At 39.2% G+C, this 26,292-nt stretch overlaps 1 protein-coding gene across 2 annotated transcripts in view; it reads left to right on the plus strand.

Annotated features, from left to right (window-relative positions):
- SNX29 (sorting nexin 29) overlaps nt 1-26,064 on the plus strand; it is a 435,642-nt gene extending 409,578 nt beyond the window's left edge. For both annotated transcript variants that reach the window (XM_048866549.2, XM_048866552.2), the window contains one exon: nt 24,503-26,064. In XM_048866549.2, the coding sequence (XP_048722506.2) occupies nt 24,503-24,632 (130 nt within the window). In that variant the 3' untranslated portion in view covers nt 24,633-26,064. The remainder of the gene's footprint in view (nt 1-24,502) is intronic.
- The last annotated feature ends 228 nt before the right edge of the window (nt 26,065-26,292 follow it).

Genomic DNA, 26,292 nt, shown 5'->3' on the forward strand with positions numbered 1-26,292 from the left:
ACACACACTTCCCCTCTAAACTTCCTTGCAAAACTCCCATTAGCCGCTCCTGTTCACTAGCTGGCAACACAAATGAATCATGGTTATTCTATTTAATCCAAGAAGACATTACTACTATATGGAGTTTGCGGTGCATCAAAAAGTGTTGTTAAAATTTTTGGATTTACATTTAAACTGATAAAACCACAGAGCACAAAAGTAAAAGAATAAGTGTTTGAAAAGAGAGAAATTGTGAATTCCTTACATTAGTGGGCAGTTATTCACATGAGTAGTTCCACTGGCTTCAAAAAGATTATTAAAATAACTCCTTACCAGTGAGCAAGGATCCATAAACTGTATTAAATTACATACCAAAAATACCTGAAACTGACCATTTCCTTGGTGCTATAGATGTTTTGGAGCCACAGGACAGTGAACCAAAAATTTCTCTCAGACTCAGTGGGAATTTTATCACTAGAGCTAGAGCTCGTCCAAGGCTGAGCAGAGTGTAGCACGCTGGCCTTCCTAATGACAGATGAGGTCCATCAGACTGCAGAATTTTAGCTTTAATTTAAAATTAGTTTTTAGTCCATGTGGTTGTGAAGAACACCTGCCAAATGTGAGCTAAGTGCAAACAGCTTCATGAACTAAATGAGTACGTGTGACTCGATTTAATTGAGGGATAGGCTGATGACTAAGTAGCAAAGCAGAAATGAATTGATTTAGATGTAGAGTTAGGGGAGGGATTGACTGATGGGGAGGATTGATTTGATTGAGGGATAGATTTGATTAGGAGAGAAGGTAAGAGTTTAATCTTGTTCGTGTCATTGAAAGTCCATAACTTTTGCTTAATATATAAATCTTAACTGGCAAATTGATAAGAACTTGCTAGGTTAAATACAGGAATGAAAAGCTTTCCAAGATGTACACGTGTGCAAGTGTTGCTCCCTTTTTCAGCTTTTCCTGTATTTGATGTGTGTGTGTGTGGCTGTCAGTGTATTTCACTAGCCTCTTCCAGCAGCTCCTGCCCTTCCTCTGAGAGTTGGTAAGATCACCGCCATGCAGGAATTTGGAGTAAGGCCAATTTACATAATTCAGCAGGGACAAGTTTTTAAATACTCTACCAATAAACCCTATTTTTACTTTTAAAACATGAGTCACAATGTCCTTAGAAATAAGTACTTAAGGGGGAAAAATCAAGAAAAAACTGAGAGCTAAGCATACTTCAAAAATAACACAAAAATGTTGCTGAAAAGTAAGTTTGGAAAATGCTAAAAGAGTGGTAAGCACTGTATTTTAACTGTATTCCTTTCATGGTATAAAAAGTGTTACATTTTGACTTTGCATCAACTTGATGACTTGAAATAACACAGTGCCATCACATAGTGATGCAACAATTATAATGCATTATCTGCACGTTGTTGTGTGATTATTTTGTGACTCTGATTACAAATGACAAAATTATTAAAGATTGACTTGCTGCACAATATATTTGATTAAGAAGAATTACTGAAAGACCATATAAATATCTTATTTTAAAGCCAAACCTCTTTGCGTCTACCACATTTAAGAAAATATCATAAAACTCTGAACTGTCAAAGCAGTTATAAAGCTTTTATTGAGTAAATTTTGGAGCAACTGCAAGGCTGTGGCTCCCAGGGACAGCTTTAATTTATGCTTTCAGTTTGTCTTTTCATTTTTCTTGTATTGAGATTTTCATCAAATTCTGGAAGGGAAAACATGGACTACAAGAGTTTACAAATGGCATTATATTCAGATAACACAAGTGGAGATATGGTAAATGTCACTGCATGGAGTCCAAAAACAGGCTCCTGCTTATAACAAAAAAGGAGCAAACTATGTGTGTTAATTACTTACTTGCATCTTTCTACGTAGTGATTTCACATGGTGTGAAGTCAGTGAAACTATGCCAGTTTACAACAGCAGACCAGGCTGTATTTTATGCACTGGTGGAAACTGTACCTCAACTATCTTGTTGATCACAGAGAATAGGTGTCAGCATATTCAATATGAGCTGCATTTTTTCTCAGCTTCTTGCTACTTATTGTAAATAGTTCTTCTCCCTTCTTGCTAGTTAACCTCCATTAGGAAACATTTTCATCCAGGCAAGGAACTCCAGTTATAAAATTCCAGTTATTGCCATTAGATCACCCAGAAGAAATGTGCTGCAAGAGCCATAACACCAGTGTTGTAAGCTGTCGGAATGCAGCGAGGACTTTAGATTGTAATCACAGTATGACCAATTTGTCAGAAACCTTTAGTTACTCTTTTTACATTATAATTTGGTTTTTCTCATTGAAGTTTAAAACTAATTGTCTCAGCTCTTTCACCATATATAGCATGTAAACCCATTTGCTAATATTTCTTTGCATTTCCTTGGTGATGTTTTTCTAAAAAGCTAACTCATCCAGCTTCATAATTAAAAGTCAGCCTTGGTTTTTGTGGAGCTGCTAACTAGAAGGTGATGCTATGATTGAAAAATGAGGTTAAATATTGATATGGAGTTTGTTACTGAAGAGCTCACCCAATCAAATATTTTTCAGTTTGCCTTATTTTTCTAAATCCATGCTTTTTGATTAATAGTTAAGCTCAATATCTCCTTGTTAGCTTGATACACAAATGTTCTTTAATATGGATTGCAATTGCCTGTGATAGTTCAACTGTTATCTTTTTTTCTGCTTATTACAAAAAAAAAGTGTTCTAGTAGAAAAATCTTATAAATGTGACTAGTAAAAACTGGAAAACAGAGTTAAAAAAAGTTGGAGGCATGAATGGAGGTGAGCTCCTGGAAGGTAGTTAAATTTTAAGAGGTGTTTTTTCCTTTCCTTTAACATAGAAATACAGCTTTCTCCCTCTGTATTTGATCCCAAACTCTTCAGGAACTTTTAGACATCTTCTGACATCCTAAATAATTCCTGTAAGGTACAGAAATATCTTTCTCTGTCCTGAGGAGTAATTTTACCTCTCATTAAAGTACTGAGTTGTCAGACCATAGCTTTTTCTGAATAAGGTCTCAGAAGAACCTTTAACCTCTTGCCTAGGCTTTCATTCTGAAAAATTTTTTGTAGCTACATACTACATAGTCCAGTTGCTGGATTTACAGCTGTTTACTTTCAGCCCTGTGCTCTCACTCTCATTCTGTTTTTCTCTGTATTTCCTACTTCTAGGAATCTCTCCCCTCTCCCCCTTTTTTTTAGAAGTCATCTCCCTCAGTCCTCCCTGAAGTAGACCTTTTGTTTTTTCTACTTTCCCATAACACTTTACATTATTTAGCACCAATATGAGTCTTTCAAAAAAGACTCCTGGCAGGGGGAGAGGAGCAAATGGCCTTATTTTAATCTAAGAACATTCTGGTCAGATTAGTCCTTGTTTTTTTGTAGCCAAGTTCATACTCTTTGTCTTCGTTAAAACCAGTTCATACTTAATTCAGCTAATGCTGCTAAAATCATATTTAACTTTCATATCTTTGATTTTAACTCTTTTTCAACAGTGTCAAACATATTGAGTTCCATATCATTGGAACTCAATGGCTGAGCAGAGAATAAGTGAGTTTGTAGCATCACCAAAGATAGGAGACTGAACGCTGAGCATATGAGAGTGGAGGGGAATTTTAGTCAGCCAATTTAAAGATCTTTTTGTTTGTTTTGTTTTGTTTGTTTAATATCTATCTAATTCCAATGTATAATAAATTCTTTGGACTAAAATATACCTTTGTTAAAGATTTAACTCCCCTCCCTGATGAATTAAGGATTGAAAAAATCTTGCAGTGCACATTTGAGGCCCTCATGAATCTTCTAGTACAATCGGGGAAGTCTATATTTAACATTTCTGATATTTCTTAGGTGTTTCTTCGTTTTTTAAACAGAAAAACAAATCCTTTTTTTGAAGGAGGCAGTAATAGAGTTTGTAGGCCTTCTTTATGCATCATAGAGAAGCAAAAAATGACAAAATCAATTTTAGTCCATTTTTGCAGGTCACCTTTTGCATGGATCAAGAATAATAGCCTTGGCCCTGATCAGTTTAGAAGGAAAAAAGAAGTAGCAGAAATTGACACTTTGAAAACTGGTATTATGGACTCCTTTTAATACCTTTCTTTACCTGTTCAAGCCAAAGAATTGCTGGTCAGGAAAAAACTCACTTAGTCTAGCAAGTCTGTTCCCTTTTGTAATAACCTGAACCCAGTCTTACTTATGTCATCATTGTGTTTTTCAATCTCTGACTTTTCCATACGAGACAGATCTATAGGATAATCCACAAACCCTTTACAAATTAACTTACGTGCCCATAATGCATGCAGTGTCCAAGATATCAGAGAGCATCCAACTGACCTAACAGACAAATTGAAATAAAAAAATTAAAGTTATAAAAATCAGAAGTCAGTTTTTCCTGGCTATATATTTTTCTTTAATGACAGTTGTTTAAAGCTGCTCAGAGACCTGGAATATTAGAAGCAGTCTCTGTGGTGATTGATTAGTGGGAAGAATGCAGATAAGGTGGTAAAAGTGCATGATAAATGCAATTTATTACACGATTCATCAGTTTATCATCTGGAGATCTCGACCATGTATGTGACATATATATAATCCATAGGTATTTTTATTCCATCCAGATAAATTGCTGTTTGTGGAAATTTCCTGTTTCTAAGCCAGATTTCTCCCTAAACATGCCATTTTGCCTCTTTTTAGCCAATAATACTTGCTATGGAATACTATGATGATATTTTAAAAACCAAGAATGTGGTATTCACAGCACTTTCATTGTTTACCACTGCTCTAATATCTTCAAAGAACCCCACAAGACCCCCCTTTCCTATTTCCATGTCAACTCTCTGTAATGAAATTGTGCTTTTCAAAGAGTTCCCTCACTAAATCCCCCCAAATTGTTTATAATATTTACCTACAACTGATATTAAGCTAGCCGATCTATAATTGCTTGCTATTTATCTCTTTATAAAGAGCATTTTAAGAAGATTGGCAGCCCTGGATCTGCACGTAGTATACCAGTATATGTAGCTAAGGACTGCATGCTAGCAGCCAGCTTCAGGAAGTGTTTCAAAGAACCTGTAGTAAGGAGAAAGGAACCATCAAGTCTCTATTTGAGTAGATGCAGACATGTATTCTACTTAAGTGTGTGCATGTCCTGTGTGTCGGAGCCTGAGACTTTTTTGCCTAGCAGTACCCATACAGGGGGCGGGGGGCTCTCATGTCTCGTATCTATAGCTCCTCCCCTGGCAGGAGGCGCCACTCCAACTCTCCCCTCAGTTCCTTCTCACTACTGTGGCTGGAGTTGGAGCTCAGTATGGTTGTAGTTTCACAATCTCGCATTTAGTCTTAGCCTAGTTTATTGTATATAGTTAGTTAGTGGTCAGTAGATAGTGTTAGTTGCTAGACAATGTCCTCAGTGATGCTCTCACAGAGGTTTAAACATTGTCCTTCATGTGGAGGGATGACCCGCAATGCGATGCTTGCTTTATCTCAGTAAGACCCACCTTAAAGTGTGTTGTTCAATCTGTAGATTGTTCAGGAAGTGGACTGAGGTGGCATGGGACTTTTGCCTGACTTCTGACTTTTGCCATATGGCCTGATCTGGTATCGAGGCCCTCCTTGGGCCAAAGATTAGCCTCGGGCTTGGAGAGAGCTGCCAACTCTCATTCTGGAGTATTGAACTATGTGAACAATCAAGATGGAACACGTTCCAGGTTACTCTGCATAGAGGCAATCAATCTGAGGCAATTCTGCATCAAAAAAGACATCACTGTGGTAGCAGTCCACTTGCTGGGAGTGCAAAATCATTGCACGGACAATCTCAGCAGGGCTTTATCCCTGAGCCATGAATGGTCCCTGAAGGTGAGTGTTTTCCGAGTTGTCTTCACAACGTAGGGCATGCCTGCGATCAACCTGTTTGCAACAAGGGAAAACAAAGTGTCACCTATTCTGGGGGGAGCCTCAGTCTTGGCTCTCTCTCAGACACCTTCCTCTGCAGTTTACAGTTGACTCTTCTGTACGCCTTTCTTCCTTTTCCGATCATTCTTCAGATCATCCCCAAGTTCAAGGCAGATCGGGCCAAGCTCATCCTCATTGGTCCAACATGGCCAAGACAGTGCTGGTTCTCAGAGCTACTTGCTCTGTTGGTTCAGCCTCCTGCACCTTACAGCTCCCTGCACCTTATAGCATGGATGCTACATGGTTGAATGAAGCGGAGGAGCAGTGCTTGGCAGCTGTTCAACAGGTCCTACTTTACAGTACGAAGTCCTCCACTAGGATGGCCTAGTCAGCAAAGTGGAAGAGGTTCTTGTTGTGGTCCTTTGCCCATAGGACCCAAATGACATAGGTTTCAATCTAGGACATCTTGGAGTAGCTGCTACATTTTCAGAAATTGGACCTTGCACTCAGTTCACTGAATGCATTTGGCAGCAATATCAGCGTTTCATCCCCATATTCAGGCAAACTCAGTTTTTTTCCAATGCCATGGTGACAAAGTTTCTGAAAGGGCTTCTCCATTTACATCCTCTGGTTCAGGACCCAGTCCACCTGTTGGACATAAACATGGTACTGGCGGCTGTAATGGGCCCTCCAGTCAAGCCCCTGTCATCCTGTCTGTTGCCCCTCCTGGCTCAGAAAACTACATAGCCATGACATCTGCAAGAAGAGTGTTTGAGTTGCAAGCCTTGATGGCTGAGCCACCTTAACACTCAATTCTCCAGGGACAAGGTAACGCTGCGACCACGCCCAAGTTTTTATCCAAGGTGGTTGCTCGTTTTCATCTGAATCAGACGGTGTATTTACCTGTTTTTCCTCAGCCACATTCTCCCCAGTAGAACAGTGCCTCCACGCTCGGGATGTCAGGCAATGTCTAGCCTTTTATCTAGACAGGACTAAACCATTTCATGCTTCATCTTGCCTGTTCGTGTCATATGCAGACCACATGAAGGGGCAAGAGGTCTCTGCACAGACCATCTCTAGATAGTTAACATCCCATATCAAGACTGCGTACGAGATAGCTTTGGCTGCACCTCCTCAGTGGATATGGGCTCCCACCATGAGAGCGCAAACGATGTCAATAGCATTCAGTGATATTTCCATAGTAGACAGGGCAGCCACATGGTCATCCATACATATGGACCATTATGCTGTTACCTCATCTTCCAAAGCAGATGCGGACTTTGGAAGGGCGGTCCTGTGATCCCTATTTCAGTAAACTCCAAGCTCCTCTTCCAGATTGGAGTCACTGGTTGTGAGTCACCTAAATGGAATACATGTCTGCATCTAGTCAAAGAAGAAGAAATGGTTACTTACTATTACTGTGGTTCTTCAAGATGTGATGCAGATGTGTATGCCATAACCTACCCTCTATCCCCTCTGCATCAGAATCTCCTCTCATGGGCTTTCAGTGCAAAGGGACTGAGGGGGGTCGGGGCGGCGTCACCTCTATAGCCAGGGGAGGGACCACAAGGCACAAGCGCCATCCATCTGTGCGTACTGTTAGGCAAAAGGCTCCTTGCACTAGGTGCACACACACCTAAGTGGAGTATACGTCTGCATCACTTCTCGAAGAACCACAGTTACAGCAAGTAACCATTTTTACCTTAAAAGCTACTTTGCTAGAGGCTAAAAATCAAGGACTGAATAAAGACACTGAATTTATGGCTTATTACAAAAGTCTTCAACCCACTAACAACCTCCAACCCCCAGCTGCAATTTGTGTGTGTGTGTGTGCGCGCGTGTGTGTAATAATATTAAAATTCAGAATGATCCAGACAAACTGGAGAAAAAAATGCTCTGAAATAAATACAATGAAATTCAATAAAGACAAATGTAAAGTATTCCACTTAGGAAGGAACAATCAGTTGCACACATATACAATGGAAAATGACTGCCTAGGAAGGAGTACTGTGGAAAGGGATCTGTGGGTCATAGTGGATCACAAGCTAAATATGAGTCAACAATATAGCACTTTTGCAAAAAAAGCAAACATAATTCTGGAATGTATTAGTAGAAGTGTTGTAAGCAAGACACAAGAATTAATTCTCCCACTTTACTCTGCACTGATTAGGCCTCAACTGGAGTATTATGTCCGGTTCTGGGAACCACGTTTCAGGAAAGATGTGGACAAATTGGATAAAGTCTAGAGAAGAGCAACAAAAATGATTAAAGGTCTAGAAAACATGATTTATGAGGGAAGATTTTAAAAATTGGGTTTGTTTAGTCTGGAGAAGAGAAAACTCGGGGGATATGATAACAGTTTTCAAGTACATAAAAGGTTGCTATGAAAAGGAGGGAAAAAAATTGTTCTCCTTAACCTCTGACAGGACAAGAAGAAATGGGATTAAATTGCAGCAAGGCCAGTTTAGGTTGGACATTAGGAAAAACTTCCTAACTGTCAGGATAGTTAAGCACTGGAATAAATTGGCCAGGGAGGTTGTGGAATCTCCATAATTGGAGATTTTTACGAGCAGGTTAGTCAAACACCTGTCAGGAATGGTCTAGCTAATACTAGATGATCTCCTGAAGTCCCTTCCAATTCTCTGATTTTAAATATCATTCATAGATATAAAATATGCCTTTTTTACATGCTTTCTAGAATGGCAAACATTTTGAAATCAATTTAGTCACTGAAAGATCATAAATCTTTCTCTGATTTCTTTGCATACAATAATAAATTATTTTCTTAGAAGAATCACAGAATTGTATTTCTTGCTTGTGAGCTGTGGCTCACGAAAGCTCATGCTCAAATAAATTGGTTAGTCTCTAAGGTGCCACAAGTACTCCTTTTCTTTTTGCTTCATCCATTATCCTATGCGCAGCCCCAATATGGGGCTTAAATGATTTGGTTGTAGCATTTTAGCTGGATCAAAGAGGAACTATGTGGACATCAGGGAGACCAATAAGATGGTCACAATAATCAGTAATAAAATCTAAATTTTCTTGTAATGCTAATCCCATGAAATGAACTAATTAATTATTATTTTAAAGTTAGGCGACACCTGATAATTCATGAATGGTAGGATCATTCATGAAGGGCAGATGGATAATTTATCCTGGGAAACATGGTCCAGATTTAAAATTATAAAACCCCAAAAATCCCATTTTCTGTTGCTTTATTTGTTTCCAATGCATTTGAAACATAAATCAATGGAAGCCCGTTTGAATCTGTTGATTTGTGCATTATGGTGTGAAAAATACAAAGCTGAGTGGTTCTGCCACCAGAACAACATACAAGATGTGTCATTCAAAGACAGAAAACGTAAACACAAGTTGATATTGCATAATTCACTGTTGTGTTGGAGTTTAAACTTTCTTTTAGCAACCCTGTGTCACACAAGTTGGTGTGTTATGGAGAGAGGCCACTGCTTATGCAAAGCTGAGAAGATGACTAGATTGAAGTATGGTCCACCTAAATACTTTTGGGTTTTCTGTCCAGAGTTTTAAGGCTCAGCTGGCCATGGAAGGAGTCTGGTGTACTCTAAGTGAAGGTCGGGTTTTCAGGTTTTTCTGAAAAACACTTATAGCGAAGGTTCATTATTATTTAAATTTTTCCAGGATACTGATGCCTTTTCAGTCTGATTTTAGTTACTGAGATTGTTTGTTTTTTGCTTTTAACTTGCTGCTATGTGAAATCAGATTTTATTACTGATTATTGTGGCCACCTCCTTGCTGTTCTCTCTGATGTCCCCATAGTTCCTCTTTGATCCAGCTAAAATGCTACAACCAAAATTATTCATTGGTCAGATAATGTCATACCCCTCTTTGATTTGCTCTACTAGCTTCCCCTTGCTTGTTTTCAATACACTGCACAACTTCATCCTCCCAGATCATGTTCCTTCTTGTCCCTTGCACTTCTTCAACGCCAGCCCAAATGCCCCCTTTGTTTACATCTTCATCTCATCTTGATGAGACTTATGAAATGTACTTCCAAATCCAGTATGTCAAGCCTCAACCCTCTCCTCAATCGGATCCCTTCATAAAAGTCTACTATTTTAATGAGGCTCACACAGGAAAGAAATGAAAAATAATAGCTTTTAAAAACTTTAAAAAGTCTATAAAACTTTATCCAAGGTGAGGCCTTTCAGTGTTCAAAAGCTCTTTAGTTTCGAGGCCATCTTCATGTCCACAGTATCAAGCATATTGTCAGCACTTAAGTTGTCATCAGTAATAAAGGATAATAGGAAGAGCTTTTGCTATGAAAGTTCATTTATTTATTTACTATATTTGACATACCTACCAAAGGAAAGTCATAGTCTTGCAGAATTATGTTTTAGAAGTGGATTTCCCATTTATTAATTTTTTCTCCTATCATATTTACTATTGTTATCTTAACACCCATGAAAATCCTAATCTTTCTCTAATAAAGGGTATCTTTGACTCTGTTCTAAATTGTTGCATGTGTTAATGTCACTCCTGTTACCTTCTAAGACAAATGATGAGGTTACTTTCAGAAAAGCAGCTGAAACTTCTTTATTTGACGGACTGATTAAAAATGAAGGATGTGTTGGTTGATCACAACTTCTTTTTATCATGCCATTCACTCTTACAGTAATAGTAAAAAGGATTTCATTATTAAAAATAATCTCATTAAACTTTTGTGCCATATTGTGGTTTTTTTTCATTATTTTATAAGCAGCGCATTAGCAAAACTCAGAGCACAGCATCTTAGAAGCTTATTTGCTAGGGGGAATATCTGAACAAAGATGAAAAAATGTGAGTTCCATTGCTGAGGGATGAATCATTCTATTGTTCCAAGTCCAAAGAGCTGGGCTTGGAGCAAGAGTGTCTCAAGGAGAATGGGGGAGAGGAATCCTCCCAACTAGGCAACACAGCAGCTGCACACCTGCTCCTTGGCCTTTACCTCACTCTTAGGGCGGAGTCATCTCACACTGCCTGAATCCCTGCTTCAATGAGGCTGTTGGATTTACAGAATGGGAGATCTAACAGCCCTACTACATCCCTCCTCCATCTGCACCTACATCTCTTTACAACCTACAGCTCTTGTGCTGCAGAGATAGTCCATGAGAAGCTGGGTTTGGTAGTGAACAAGGTGAGCTCAACCAAGACATGGCAATCTAAAGCAGTAATAAGATAAAAAGATTTGACTGACGTAGTCCAATCAGATGGTGATGCTTTCCTATCAGTTAGTGAGGAAACTGAATCATAGTAGCACAGGAGGTAAGTTGATGATTTCAGCAGTAGGAGACTTAACTTTTCAAATATTCTTGATATGATAGAGGCAGAGGGTAGGGGATATAAGAGGAGATGACAAATATCTCCATTTCTTACCCCTGTAAGATGAGGGAGTGGTATGGCTTCTGCTTGCTTTCTTTTGTAAAAATTTGGAGTTGTGTGGCTTACGATTTTTATAAGGATATAGCTGCAAATACGATAGTGTCTGAGAACATGCTTTCTGTAAATAGTTTACATGCTTCATTTTTTACTATTTCATCCTGTTCTATCTCTCTGTTACTTCTAATGCCAAACATATTGATTATGAGCTGTTTAAAAGTTAATTTGGTAATTAAGGCTGTCTACACTCAATCTGTCAGTCTTTGAATGCAAACAACTTGGGACTATAAAGGAGGAAGTCCCTTGCTTGTCACTATAATCCAATGTTGAGTTGAAATTTCTACTTGTCAAACAAATGAACATTACCCCTCTCATTTTTGCATGTAAGATTGTGAATTGTGAATCCTGATGCATAAAAGTCTTTTCTGTTTTTAATTATTCCAATATTTTCAATACATAGTAATGTATCTTAAGTGTGTATGCAATGATTTTCTCCACTGTACTGGAAAGATAATTATAACAGTAGCAAAAATAATGAATAAATCCAGGTACACATTGAACACTTTTATTCTAAAGCCAAAGACTAAATTCCATTATTATAGACACAGTCTCTGAGCACATTCTCACCACCAGACAGCAGAGTGATGCAATTCAAACGGCCATATATAGAAAGCAAACACAGTCTGAGTTTACAGTTTGACATACAATCATACAATCAACATAGAATTGTAGAAATGTAGGGCTGGAAGGGAACTGGAAGACCATCAAGTCCAGCCCCCTGTGCTGAGGTGGGAGCAAGTAAACCATCCTGGACAGGTGTTTATCCAACCTGTTCTTAAAAACCTCCAGTGATGGGGATTCCACAACCTCCCTTTGAAGCCTGTTTCCGAGAACTTAACCATCCTTATACTTAGAAAGTTTTTCCTGATCTCTAACTTTTGCTGCACATTAAGCCCATTACTACTTGTCCTAACTTCAGTGAACATGGAAAGCAATTAATCACAGTCCTCTTTATAACAGGCGTTAATATTTTTGAACACTGTTATCAGGTCCCCCTTGAATCGTCTTTTCTTAGGACTAAATATGCCCATTTTTTTTAACTTTTCCACATAGTTCAGGTTTTTGAAACCTTTTATCATTTTTGTTGATCTTCTCTGGATTCTCTTCAATTTATCCATACACTTTCCTAAAGTGTGGTACCCAGAATTGGACACAATATTCAAGCAAAGGCCTCAACAGTGCTAAGTAAATCGGGACAATTACCTCCTGTGTCTTATGTAGGACATTCCTTTTAATACACCACAGAATATTAGTAGTCTCTTTTACAGCTGCATCACATTGTCAACTCTCATTCAATTTGTGTTCCATTTTAACTCCCAGATCCTTTTCAGCAGTACTACCTTCAAGACAGTTATTCCCCATTTTGTAATTGTGCATTTGATTTTTTCTTCTTAATTGTAATACTTTGCACTTTATTGACTTGTCGATTTCAGACCAATTTTTCAATTTGTTTAAGTTCTTTTGAATTCTAATCCACTCCCCAAAGAGCTTGCAAGCCCTCCTACCTTTGTGTCATCTGCATATTATATAAACATACTCGTCTCTCCATTATCCAAGTTATTAATGAAAATATTGAATGGTACCAGACACAGAACTGATTCCTGTTGGGACACCACTAGAGATGCCCTCCCAGTCTGAGACGGAACCATTGCTAACTGCTCTTTGAGAACAGACTTTTAACGAGTTGTGCACCCACCTTATAATAATTTCATCCAGACCACATTTCCATAGTTTACTTACGAGAATGTCATGTGAGACAGCATCAAAAGCCTTACAGAAATCAAGATATACCATGTCTTCTACCACTGGGCCAACTACTGGGCCACAGCCAGTAACTGACAAAGAAGCAAAGTGGGTTGATGTGGCATGATTTGTTCTTGACATATCCATGTTGGCTATTCCTTATAACCCTATTATCCTCTAGGTGCTTACAAACTGATTGTTTGATCATTTGTTTCAGTATCTTTTCAGGTGTTGAAGTTAGGCTGACTGGTCTATGTGTCCCTGGTTCCCCTTTTTAAAAATAGATATGTTTCGGACCTCACCTGTCGTCCTTTAGTTCTCAAAGATAATTGCTAACATTTCCAAAATTGCTTCAGCTAATTCCTTAAGTACCCCAGGATGAATTTAATCAGGCCCTGCTGACTTGAATACATCTAATTTATCTAAATATTCTTTAACCTGTTCTTTCCCTATTTTGGCTTGGATTCCTTCTCTGTTGCTAATATTAATTGTGTTGAGTATCTGGTCACCTTTAATCTTATTCATGCAGACTGAAGCAAAATAGGCATTAAACACCTCAGCCTTCTTGATTCCGTCAGTTATTAGCTCCCCTCCCCCACTAAGTAGAGGCCCTACTTACACTTACCTTTGTCTTTCTCTTGCTCCTAATGTATTTAAAGAACCTCTTCTTATTGCTTGTTCTCCCTTTTGCTAGGTGTACCTCATTTTGTGGTTCAGCCTCTCTCATTTTATCCCTACATGATCGTGCTTTTCTTTTGTACTTCTCCTTATCAATGTGTCCATGTTTCCTCTCCATGTAGGATTCCTTTTTAATTTTCTGCTCATTAAAGAGCTCCTGAAGGAGCCATATTGGCCTCTTACTACTCTTTCTGTGTTTCCTTCATGTCAGAATAGTTTGCAGCTGTGCCTTTAACACTGTCATTTTAAGAAACTGCTAGCTCTCCTGAACTCCTTTATCTCTTAGATTTTCAGATTTTTGTCCCATGGAACCTTACCTACCATTTCTCTGAGTTTGTTAAAGTCTGCTTTTTTTTTTTAAGTTCATTGTCCTTATTGTGCAACTCTCACTTCTTCCTTTCCTTAGAATCATTAAATCTATCATTTCATGATCACTTTCAACCAAATTGCTTTCCATCTTTAGATTCGCTACCAATTCCTCCCTGATGGTCAGAATCAAGTCTAAAATGGTTGTTCCCTAATAACTTCCACCACCTTCTGAAACAAAAATATATTCCTAGAACTTATTGGAAATGGTGTTTGGCTGTTTTACTTTTCCAACAGGTATCTGGGTAGTTCAAGTCCCCCATTATTAGCAGGTCTTTTGTTTGGATATTTCTGCTATTTGTTCTAGAAATGCCTCATCCACTTCCTCTTCCTGATTTGGTGGCCTATTGTAGACCCCCTATCATGACCCCTACTGTTTACCCTTTTTATCTTTACCTAGAGACTTTTAACTTGTTTGCCTCTCCCCTCCTTCTGGACCTCGGAACAAGTGTATATATTTTCGATGTGTAATAAAGTGCCTCCTTCCTTTTTTCTGTGTTTGTTCTTCCTGGACAAACTATACCCCTCTATGCCAATATTCCATTTGTGAGATTTATCCCACCAAATCTCTGATGCCAACTAAGTAATAATGTAACTTATGTAATAATACTTCCAGTCCTTCCTGTTTGTTCCCCATACTATTTGCGTTTGTGTATAGATATGTAAGATGTTGAGCAAATTCTCCCACTGACTTGCCTCTTGTTGCTCCTATGACCCTGCTGTAATTTTCTGTGTCCCCCATAACATATAGTCCCTGGGGTCACCTTTTTTATGCTTACCTGTGGGCTTTTGTCACCTGCCCCCTCTGAACCTCGTTTAAAGCCTCCCTCAGCAAGTTAGTGAGTTAGCACCCAAAGATGCTCTTCCCCTTCTTGGTCAGATGGACCCCGTCCTTCCATTTGTCGACACCATCTGCACAGCCATGCATTCATCTTCACGATGTGCCTATCCCAGCCTGTGCCCTTAAGCTCAACTCAGGGGATAGATGAGAACACAACCTGCACTCCCAACTCCTTCATCTTCACTCCCAAAGCCCTGTAGTCACTGCTGATCTGCTCAGGGTCATGCCTGACAGTATCATTAGTGCCCATGTGGATGAGCAGCATGGAGGAGTAGTCAGAGGGATGGATAAGCCTCAGCAATGTTTCTCTAAAGTCTCAGATGCAGGCTTCAGGCAGGCAGCACGCCTCCCAGGACCTCATGTCAGATTGGCTCCGTCCCTGCCTCAAAACTCTAATGCTGCCACCATTCAGGGGTGGTGGCTGTGCACCTCCCAGCTATGGGGGCAGGCAGTGGCTTCTCCTCAGCTATTGGTGTCTGCTCCTCACTTCCTGTTGCCAGAACAGCATATTGGTTCTCGACTGCAATGGATTGGATGGAGGGGTAGGTGGAGCACTATCTACTGTCCTAAGTGGCCAACAGCCAGTCTCCTCCTCATAGAGCAGCCAGTTCTTCCTCCTCCTCTGGTGCCGCTGTAGTAATCTGTAGTCAGCTAGCATCCTCGGTCCCGGATGTTTCCACATGTGTTCTGTAGATGAAGTCCTCATGCTCTTGGATGCTATTCAGATGAACCACCTCCTCCTGCAGCTCTCACTTGGTGCCTGGGTGACTCTGATTGACTCCACCAACAGATAGCTCTTTTTTAGGGGAAAGTAACAAAGAACCAGAAGGTCATTAAAAAGCGCAGTTATTCTAAGCTGTTATCTACAGATGCACCTCAGGCAGAATTTGACACCATGACAAAATCAATTAAACTGAATTGGTATCCAAAACAAATGCTGGGCAGAGTAATCAAGAATGCATACAAGCTAAAAATGACTTAATGGGTAAAAGGAATTGATTTCCCAGCAGGATACATTCATCTTCTGGCTCAAACAAATGAAGAGTGTAAAAAAGAACTGGAAGCTGTAGCATTTGACCATTCTTCTGCTGAATAGGCCAACAGTTAAGAGGTATCCCACAAAATATACCCTGCAAAGACTCTGATGTTTATAAGGTGATGAAACAAAGAAAGAACTGGAGTACTTGTGGCACCTTAGAGACTAACAAATTTATTTGAGCATAAGCTTTCGTGAGCTACCTATTTTTACCCATTTGTTAGTCTCTAAGGTGCCACAAGTACTCCTTTTCTTTTTGCGAATACAGACTAACACAGCTGCTACTCTGAAAGAAAGAACTGGATATTCAAATGAACCAGCGTAATACAGGCAACCATAAACTTGCAGACTGTTAGCCAAAAGGTTTGTCCTTAAATACAAATGCTGGTAACTCTGTTCTTATAGCAAAGGACAAATTAGAAAAGAGTGACAAGAGCACTGCACATATATGTGCCCAGAAAGCTGTTGGCAAAAATAATTTGAGATAGAATACATTGCACTGAATTGTTGCCTTTATATGTATTTGCTAGAGATACTGGCAGGACCACTGAAATGTACATAGAATGGCTTGTACTACTGCACTCAACTCTTGATTGCTTAATAAGATATCTGGTTGAAAGGAAAATGTTCTAGCTGTGCAGGTCTGTGGCCAGGCAATATGTCAGGATTAAAATTATTGCATTCATCAAAGGGAAACAAGGCAGGAAAATAATCATCTTCTCCTTGCCACTTTTCAATCTCCCCCATCCTCTACCACCAAAAACATTTTTTTAGCAGTTTCTACATTTTGGGGCTGGGTTTTGTATACCCGCACTTTCAGTGCTCAGCAGGCAGTCTGCAGCTGAAACTGACAAGTGTGAGACACTCTCAGATGCTGGCAGCCTTTTCCATCCTGTTTCTCCAGAAATGGAAGTTCGGTGGACTTAAGATAAGGGGAAGATTTTTTTAAAAATATGTCTTGAAAGTTCCTAACTTATTTCTCAAAAAGAAAAGGAGTACTTGTGGCACCTTAGAGACGAACAAATTTATTTGAGCATAAACTTTCGTGAGCTACAGCTCACTTCATCAGATGCATGCAGTGGAAAATACAGCGATTTTATATACACAGAGAGCATGAAACAATGGTGCTATCATATGCACTGTAACGAGAGTGATCAGGTAAGGTGAGCTATTACCAGCAGAAGAGAAAAAAAACCTTTTGTAGTGATAATCAAGGTGGGCCATTTCCAGCAGTTGACAAGAACGTGTGAGGAACAGTGATGGGGGGAAATAAACATGGGGAAATAGTTTTACTTTGTGTAATGACCCATCCACTCTCAGTCTTTATTCAAGCCTAATGTAATGGTGTCCAGTTTGCAAATTAATTCCAATTCAGCAGTCTCTCATTGGAGTCTGTTTTTGAAGTTTTTTTGTTGTAATATTGCAACTTTTAGGTCTGTAATCCAGTGACCAGAGAGATTGAAGTGTTCTCCGACTGGTTTTTGAATGTTATAATTCTTGACATCTAATTTGTGTCCATTTATTCTTTTACATAGAGACTGTCCGGTTTGGCCAATGTACATGGCAGAGGGGCATTGCTGGCACATGATGGTATATATCACATTGGTAGATGTGCAGGTGAATGAGCCTCTGAGAGTGTGGCTGATGTGATTAGGCCCTATGCTGGTGTCCCCTGAATTGATATGTGGACACAGTTGGCAACGGGCTTTGTTGCAAGGATAGGTTTCTGGGTTAGTGTTTTTGTTGTGTGGTGTGTGGTTGCTGGTGAGTATTTGCTTCATGTTGGGGAGCTGTCTGTAAGCAAGGATTGGCCTGTCTCCCAAGATCTGTGAGAGTGATGGGTTGTCCTTCAGGATAGGTTGTAGATTCTCGATGATGCGCTGGAGAGGTTTTAGTTGGGGGCTGAAGGTGATGGCTAGTGGCGTTCTGTTATTGTCTTTGTTGGGCCTGTCCTGTAGTAGGTGACTTCTGGGTACTCTTCTGGCTCTGTCAATCCGTTTCTTCACTTCAGCAGGTGGGTATTGTAGTTGTAAGAACACTTGATAGAGATCTTGTAGGTGCTAGTAATAGCTCACCTTACCTGATCACTCTCGTTACAGTGTGTATGGTAACACCAATTATTTCATATTCTCTGTGTATATAAAATTGCCCTACTGTGTTTTCCACGGCATGCATCCGATGAAATGAGCTATAGCTCACGAAAGCTTATGCTCAGATAAATTTGTTAGTCTCTAAGGTGCCACAAGTCCTCCTTTTCTTTTTGCGGATACAGACTAATGCAGCTGCTACACTGTAACTCATTTCTGCCCATACAACATCTGTTTCCACGTAAGTGGATCTGGCCACTAGCAGCTGAAATTGAATTTCAGCTGTTGGTGGCTGTTTCCATAGAAAAGAGTGCTAGATGCATTTCTAATACATTTCTGTATTATAATAATGCATTTTTACATCCTACATAAATCTTTGTAATAAACTAAGCAAAATAATTCTATATTTAAATAAAATTTAGGTTGTGATGTTAAAAATAGGTTTAAAAAATTCATCATTAGGGCAAATGCTCTAGGATTCTGTTTTCAGTCATTCTGCTGTAGATCTGGAGTAGCTCCATTTAAGTCAATGGAGTTACTCTGAATTTACATCAATGGAACTGATAACAGAATTTCATATTTTTATACTTAATTCACATTATTTTGGTGTTTTCTATCCAACCAGACACACTCCAAGCAGTCCACACTTCTTAGTCAAGATGGAGTCCTATTGATCTATAAGTCCTTATTTGGAGAAAATCCATTTTGTACCCTTTGAACTCTTTGTCCTTTCTTTTGATGGATTCTCTGCTTTCCGTCAAAAGCAAGGGTGAGTGGCTTCCTATTGGGCTAACTCTGATAATTCATGAACATGCCAGCAGGAGGAGCTTGTGTATTTAAAGATACTTCTAGTAAAACAAACACTGAGTTACACCTGATGTATATAACACTGTTTTCACATACCGCATAAACTACTGGATAGTCAATAACTGTCTGTTTAGCTTCATGATCCTACCAGTTGTCAGCAGTGCCATCATTCTGGCAAACTGAATCCTAGCGTTAAAGGTAATCTTGTTTGTTATGAGAAATGCCAGTCAAGGCAAAATTTGTTTATTTGTTCCCTTTTGTAAATCTGATGCTTATGCATACTGAAAATTATGTGTATTTATTTTTATTACTTCCAGTTTAGCCTTGGAAGACAAGCGACTAGGGTGGCACTGCTGATACCTGTTCCAGGAGACCAGCAGGCTATAACATAGTATTCCCATGAGCTGGATAGGGTGAATTGGCCTAAAAAGTCATTATATCCAAAACTCACTTGTTATAGAAACAGGATAGCAAACCAAATGGATTTATACAAATTTCAACCCAGCCTGTCAGGCCTATGGAAATGATCATGAATTTCAGATAACAGCTGAACATAGTACATGTCTGACAAGCTGGAATGTTAGAACTCTATTTGCTCCAGGCCAGACTGAGCTAGTAGCAGAGAAGTTAAGGAAATTATAAGTTTCCTTTGCTACCATACAAGAGACACATTGGCTGAGTACAGGAGAGTTGACAGGTGGAAATTATACTTTCTTTTACTCTGGTCGTTCAAGTGGACAAGCCAAGCATAGAGATGGGGTTGTTATAGCAGTGGACAAGAAAACAGTTACTTCAGTGAACAGCTGGAAACTGGTGTCTGAGTGGATTGTCATAGCGGAGTTTACTACTGCTTACAATAAACTATGCATAACACCATAACTATGCACCAGCAGAAGAAGAGGGATGGATTTTATCAGCAGCTGGATAATACTGTAGATCATGGTATGATCCTGATAATGAGATATATGAATGCAAAGATTAGTAGTGGACATGGTAAACAAATGAATAGTGTTGGACCACACAGCATCATGATGGCAAACAATAATTGGAAAAACTTAAAAATTTGCTGTGAGATGCATGATCTAATTATTGGTGGTACTTGGTTTCTTCACAAAGACACACACAAGGTTACATAGAACTCACCAGATGGTCAAACTGTAAACCAGACTGACCATATTATTATCAGTAAAAGGCATAGACTGTAACTGTTGGATATTAGTCTACAGAAATGCTGAGTGTGGCAGTGATCATGAATGGGAAAAATTAAGTTAAAGTCCAAGAAAAAAAGATGGGTGCAGCTGGAACTAAATTTTATCTTGATAAGATAAAGGATAGCTCTACAAGGGAGGCATAAAAGGTGATGCTTGGAAGGCCTTTCAAGATAAGATGGATAGAAAGCTGGCTAGATTGTCGGGCTCAGCGGGTAGTGATCATTGGCTTCATGTCTAGTTGTCAGCCGGTATCAAGTGGAGTGCCCCAAGGGTCGGTCCTGGAGCCGGTTTTGTTCAATATCTTCATTAATGATCTGGAGGATGGCGTGGACTGCACCCTCAGCAAGTTTGCAGATAACACTAAACTGGGAGGAGTGGTAGATATGCTGGAGGGTAGGGAAAGGAGACAGAGGGTCCTAGACAAATTAGAAGATTGGGCCAAAAGAAATCTGATGAGGTTCAACAAGGACAAGTGCAGAGTCCTGCACTTAGGACAGAAGAATCCAATGCACCGCTACACACTAGGGACCAATTGGCTAGGCAGCAGTTCTGCAGAAAAGGTTACAGTGGATGAGAAGCTGGATATGAGTCAACAGTGTGCCCTTGTTGCCAAGAAAGCTAATGGCATTTTGGGCTGTATAAGTAGGGGCATTGCCAGCAGATTGAGGGACGTGATCGTTCCCCTCTATTCGACATTGGTGAGGCCGCATCTGGAGTACTGTGTCCAGTTTTGGGCCCCACACTACAAGAAGGATGTGGAAAAATTGGAAAGCATCCAGCGGAGGGCAACAAAAATGATTAGGGGACTGGAACACATGACTTATGAGGAGAGGCTGAGGGAACTGGGATTGTTTAGTCTGCAGAAGAGAAAAATGAGGGGGGATTTGATAGCTGCTTTCCACTACCTGAAAGGGGGTTCCAAAGAGGATGGATCTAGACTGTTCTCAGTGGTAGCAGATGACAGAACAAGGAGTAATGGTCTCAAGTTGCAGTGGGGAGGTTTAGGTTGGATATTAGGAAAAACTTTTTCACTAGGAGGGTGGTGAAACACTGGAATGCCTTACCTAGAGAGGTGGTGGAATCTCCTTCCTTAGAAGTTTTTAAGGTCAGGCTTGACAAAAGCCCTGGCTGGGATGATTTAGTTGGGGATTGGTTTAGTTGTGGATTGGACTAGATGACCTCCTGAGGTCCCTTCCAACCCTGATATTCTATGATTCTATTATATTAATTTGTGATGATGAAGAAATCTCCCTATAGACTGTCTGGGAAATATTCAAGGAAACAATATAGAACCCAGGTTTCAGAGTAACAGCCGTGTTAGTCTGTATTCGCAAAAAGAAAAGGAGTACTTTATAGGCATATAAGCATATCATCAGTATTGGGAAAAATCATGATGAAAGTAATTGTCAATGGATTAAGGCCAGTTTTAGAAAAATTAGTAGGCGAGGAACAGTGCAACTTCAGACCAGGTCCAAGTTGCATTTATTAGTTATTCATGCTCTGACAGTTGATAGAACAAAAAGTGAGAATGGGGTTTAAAGATGTTTGCTGTTTTCATCAACTTCACAACGGCATTTGGTTTGTAGGAAAACATTATGGAAAGTAGCAAAATCACATGGAGTTTCAGGTAAGATGATTGCAATTACAAAGGCTATGTATAAAGATTCCTACAATGCTGTAAGAACTGATAGAGAATCAAGCAACTTGTTCAAGAGAGTTTGATGTAAGACAAGGGGATATGGAATCACTGTCGCTTTTCTTCATGTTTGTAAACATTAAGAATGTTAGTTGAGTTGGACGATGTGACATTGGATGATCTAGAGTTAAACTTCTTAGTTTGGGCAGATGACATCATACAACTGGCAGACCCATTTGAGTTAATGATGATGCTCTTTGCTACTTGGATAATCGGTGTATTAATACAGTAATAATAGTAAAGGAGTACTTGTGGCACCTTATTTGAGCATAAGCTTTCGTGAGCTACAGCTCACTTCATTGGCTGCATGCAGTGGAAAACACAGTAGAGAGATTTTATGTACACAGGGAACATGAAACAATGTGTGTTACCATACACACTGTAATGAGAGTGATCAGGTAAGGTGAGCTATTACCAGCAGGAGACGGGGGGTGGGGGTGGGGGAGAGGGAACCCTTTTGTAGTGATAATCAAGGTGGGCCATTTCCAGCAGTTGACAAGAATGTGTATTCCTCACAGGTTCTTGTCAACTGCTGGAAATGGCCCACCTTGATTATCACTACAAAAGGGTTTTTTTGTTTTTTGGGTTTTTTTTTCCCTCTCCTGCTGGTAATAGCTCACCTTACCTGATCGCTCTCGTTATAGTGTGTATGGTAACACCCATTGTTTCATGTTCTCTGTGTATATAAAATCTCCACACTGTATTTTCCACTACATGCATCCGATGAAGTGAGCTGTAGCTCACGAAAGCTTATGCTCAGATAAATTTGTTCGTCTCTAAGGTGCCACAAGTACGCCTTTTCTTTTTGCGGATACAGACTAACACAGCTGCTACTCTGAAACCAGTAATAATAGTATAATCATAAGTAGTAATAAATTCCCTCCCACAGCACCTATATCAATAAAAACAGAATCGAGGTAACATTAATATGCACAGTTGAAATTGATGCAGAAAGCAGGCTCTTCTAGGTACTGCATATAGCTTTTGTTAATTTGGATTCTCCAGTACTGTGATGTTACAAAATGAAAAATCATAAAATCTGGAAATGTAGAAATGAATATCTAATTATCTATGGCTACCACAGAGTAAGATTATGTACCCAGCTAAATTTTAGTGTTTTGATTTTATTGACAAGCAAGCAAAGCACTAAAGTTGTAATGTGTAAATCTTGCTATTACACAAGAACAAGAAGTGTGTTGCTAAGAAGTTTTGAGATTTGATGAGCATTTTTTGCAATTATTTTCATGTTGCGGACTTTCTGGTCACAGCGGAAGTACTATATTAGGAACTCTAGTGAACTTTAGTTGAAATCAATATACTTAAGGCTGTCTCAAAACTGAGGCTACTTCAAACTATTCTGATAGGGAAATGCATAACAATGAAACTTCACATTGCTATTTGAAAAGCATTTTTATTTTCTGCTAACATTTTCTATTTAGCAACTGACTTTGGCAGAGTATTTTCTGGAACCATTGTCCGTTATGTTGGGGAATATTGGCAACTGTTTGTTAGCCTTACAAAACTAATGGTTACCACTGATAAAATGAAGTACTGTTGACTGACTTACCTTACTAAAGTACTCTGCTCCCTGTGGGTGAAATTTGCATCTTTGAACAGAGCCTGTACAAGGCCTGTGTTCCATTTAGGTCCATCCCATTTAAGCCCTCAAAATACATCTTAAATGGAATCTAAGTGCTCATGTAATAATAATACCTACCTCTTTTACAGTGCTTTTCATCAGTAGTTCTCCAAGTGGTTTTACGAAGGAAATAAGCCTTAGGCAGGCTCACTGCAGTGGTAAATGTCATCCTGCAGGGAGAAGAGATCTACATGGAGTTAATGTATTGTTTGCTTCCAAAATATATCAGCTTTCACCCAAAATAGTGAGGACTGCAGAAGAGCATCTCTCTTTTTAATTCATCAACTCAGATGGAATATTGGTATAAATAGCTGATTTTACATGTCAAAATAACTTTGACTTTGCATGCTGCATAACCTTGTTATCATTTGGCTGGTTTGTGAAATGGTAATCAGTGATGTTGATTGAGACATGAGCAAACTGTATAATTTTAAATCCTGTAGAGTCCTCTAAAAGTATAGCAAAAGTACACCATTATTCCTTTCTAATGTAGTTTTTGAGGAGTCTATAACCTCTGAATGAGGCAGAATTTTCTGTTACTGCTTGTTGTTCTTAGAGTATTTGCTTTCCAAGTAAGTTGTTTTCAGAAGACTCATTCATGTAAGATCAAAGTCTGTTGTGGGCCAGAACAGAATGAAGAATGCCCAGCAGCAGTGTGTTATTAATGTATTTCATCACGTAAGGATACATCCATCCATAATTAGACAAATGTTAACTAGGGCATCATCCAAGCTTTTGTCTAGTTTGCCTTTACATATATCACTTCCAAATGCTTTTAATGCCATCTCTGAACTTCAGCCCATTGAGTTATGTTTTTATCTTAGAAATTACAGTCTTCCATAAAGTACTACTTGTTCTCATTTTTGCAAGAGCACATTTGTAATTCAGACTCCAGTTAGCAGTATAAATAATGCAGGTCTGTGTAATTAAAGATATGTACTGTACTTTGCCATCATGTGCAGGATTCTCAAAACAGCCCCTTTTCTGCATTTAGAATAACTACAGGAGAATTTACACACAACATGAACTTATTCTGGTGTTTTTGTTTTTCTTTTTTCCTAGTGATATCCAACCTGTGGGAGAACCAGTAAGCAAAAGCAATCGCTCAAGAGTGGCTACGCGCTTTCCAAAGCTATCTCGGCACCATCAAAGGGAGCCACGGAACCTGGAGCCTCAAAGTGGTGATCTCTGACCCTTTTTATAATTGTGAACATCAGCACCATGTACTTTAAACTGCCCTGTGATTCTGACTTATCCTATACTGTTGATTATGGAAGGCCCTGGGGAGAATACAGCTGCATTGAGTTAATTCCTGAAAGGAGACTCTCAATACTAAAGTTAAGCATTCTGATTTAACAGGTCACTTTTGAAAGCAGGAAGCATTTTCCCAAGGAAATATGAGGGCTGTTCACATGGGACTCAGCAAATTGTACACACTTCCTTTGTTTTGTAAAGCATTTTCTTTTCTTCTAAACTTACTCTACTACTATGAGTCCCTTGTTTGTGCTGTAGTGTCTCTTACACTCATACCATCTATTTCTGTTCCTGAGATCTGTGTGCATCATGTTCAGAGAATATTATTTTTTTCTTAGAAGTACAACTGTAATTATCACTAATCAATATTTGTCAGAAAGTTGTACTTAAAAAACTTTCCTAACCTATTGCCTTTTGGAAATGGAATGACTGTTGCTTTTTCATTATGATACTCTGATGCACTCAAGAGTATTTTATAAACGTTACAAAGTAAGTGATGGGAGAAAAAACAGTAGAGAGGGCAAAAATAGCTTTTGTACGTTTCTAGTCAGATATTCCCAGAAGCTTTCACTTGTGAAGAGTAATTCTACCAAAATGGAGATTCTAATTATTTTCTATTGAAATTTTTGTTTTTGCTGCAAGGTAAGGTGCAGTACAAGTCAGCTCAAGGAGTTTAGCAAAAAAGGAAACACAAAGTTAACATGTTAAAGAATAGAGTATTCCAGCATTTCTGTTATTGTTACCGATTTCTTGCTGATGTTATTATAAAAACAGTCTCTCAGCATTAAAGAAAAAAGACATTTGGGCATTCTTATAACTACTTTGTAAGACACATGAAATGCTGTTGCTAAGGATTGCCTAAGTTGAAAGTGCCTGTCACCTTTTTACTGGAAAGTGACTTGTAATGATGGTGTGAGAACAGCTAAAGAAAACTGGGAGAATAATTGTTACAAGTGCTGGAAATTCTGAAATGGATCAACTGGAATCTAGTTCACAATATCTGTTAGCTATACTGCTATAGGCAGTACACTGTGCTTTAGCCATCTTTTTCCCCCCTGTATTGAGCCTTAACCAATATTCATTCATGTTTACTAAAGAATATATTCTGGTTTACCTGTGCCCCAGAACAACTCTCTTCTCACAAGTTGTTTGGATAATCTGTGTTCCCATAGGTTGGTGTATTGTCCGTCTATACCGAAAGAAGGACAGGAGACACTTGATATGGTTTTAATCAGACCGCAACTATATTATTAGATGTCTGTGACTACCCAGCAGATAAAATGGCAGGTTTCAGAGTAACAGCCGTGTTAGTCTGTATTCGCAAAAAGAAAAGGAGTACTTGTGGCACCTTAGAGACTAACCAATTTATTTGAGCATGAGCTTTCATGAGCTACAGCTCACTTCATCAGATCCGATGAAGTGAGCTGTAGCTCACGAAAGCTCATGCTCAAATAAATTGGTTAGTCTCTAAGGTGCCACAAGTACTCCTTTTCTTCCAGCAGATAAAAGTGTACCATGTACCCCTCTTCAACTCCTTCGCCCTTCTGGTCCCAGGGGATGAGTCAGTGTCGCCACGCTCACCCCTCCCCATTTTGCAG

Source organism: Caretta caretta, chromosome 10 (genome assembly GCF_965140235.1).
Source record: "Caretta caretta isolate rCarCar2 chromosome 10, rCarCar1.hap1, whole genome shotgun sequence".
In the NCBI taxonomy this organism is placed as follows: domain Eukaryota; kingdom Metazoa; phylum Chordata; order Testudines; family Cheloniidae; genus Caretta; species Caretta caretta.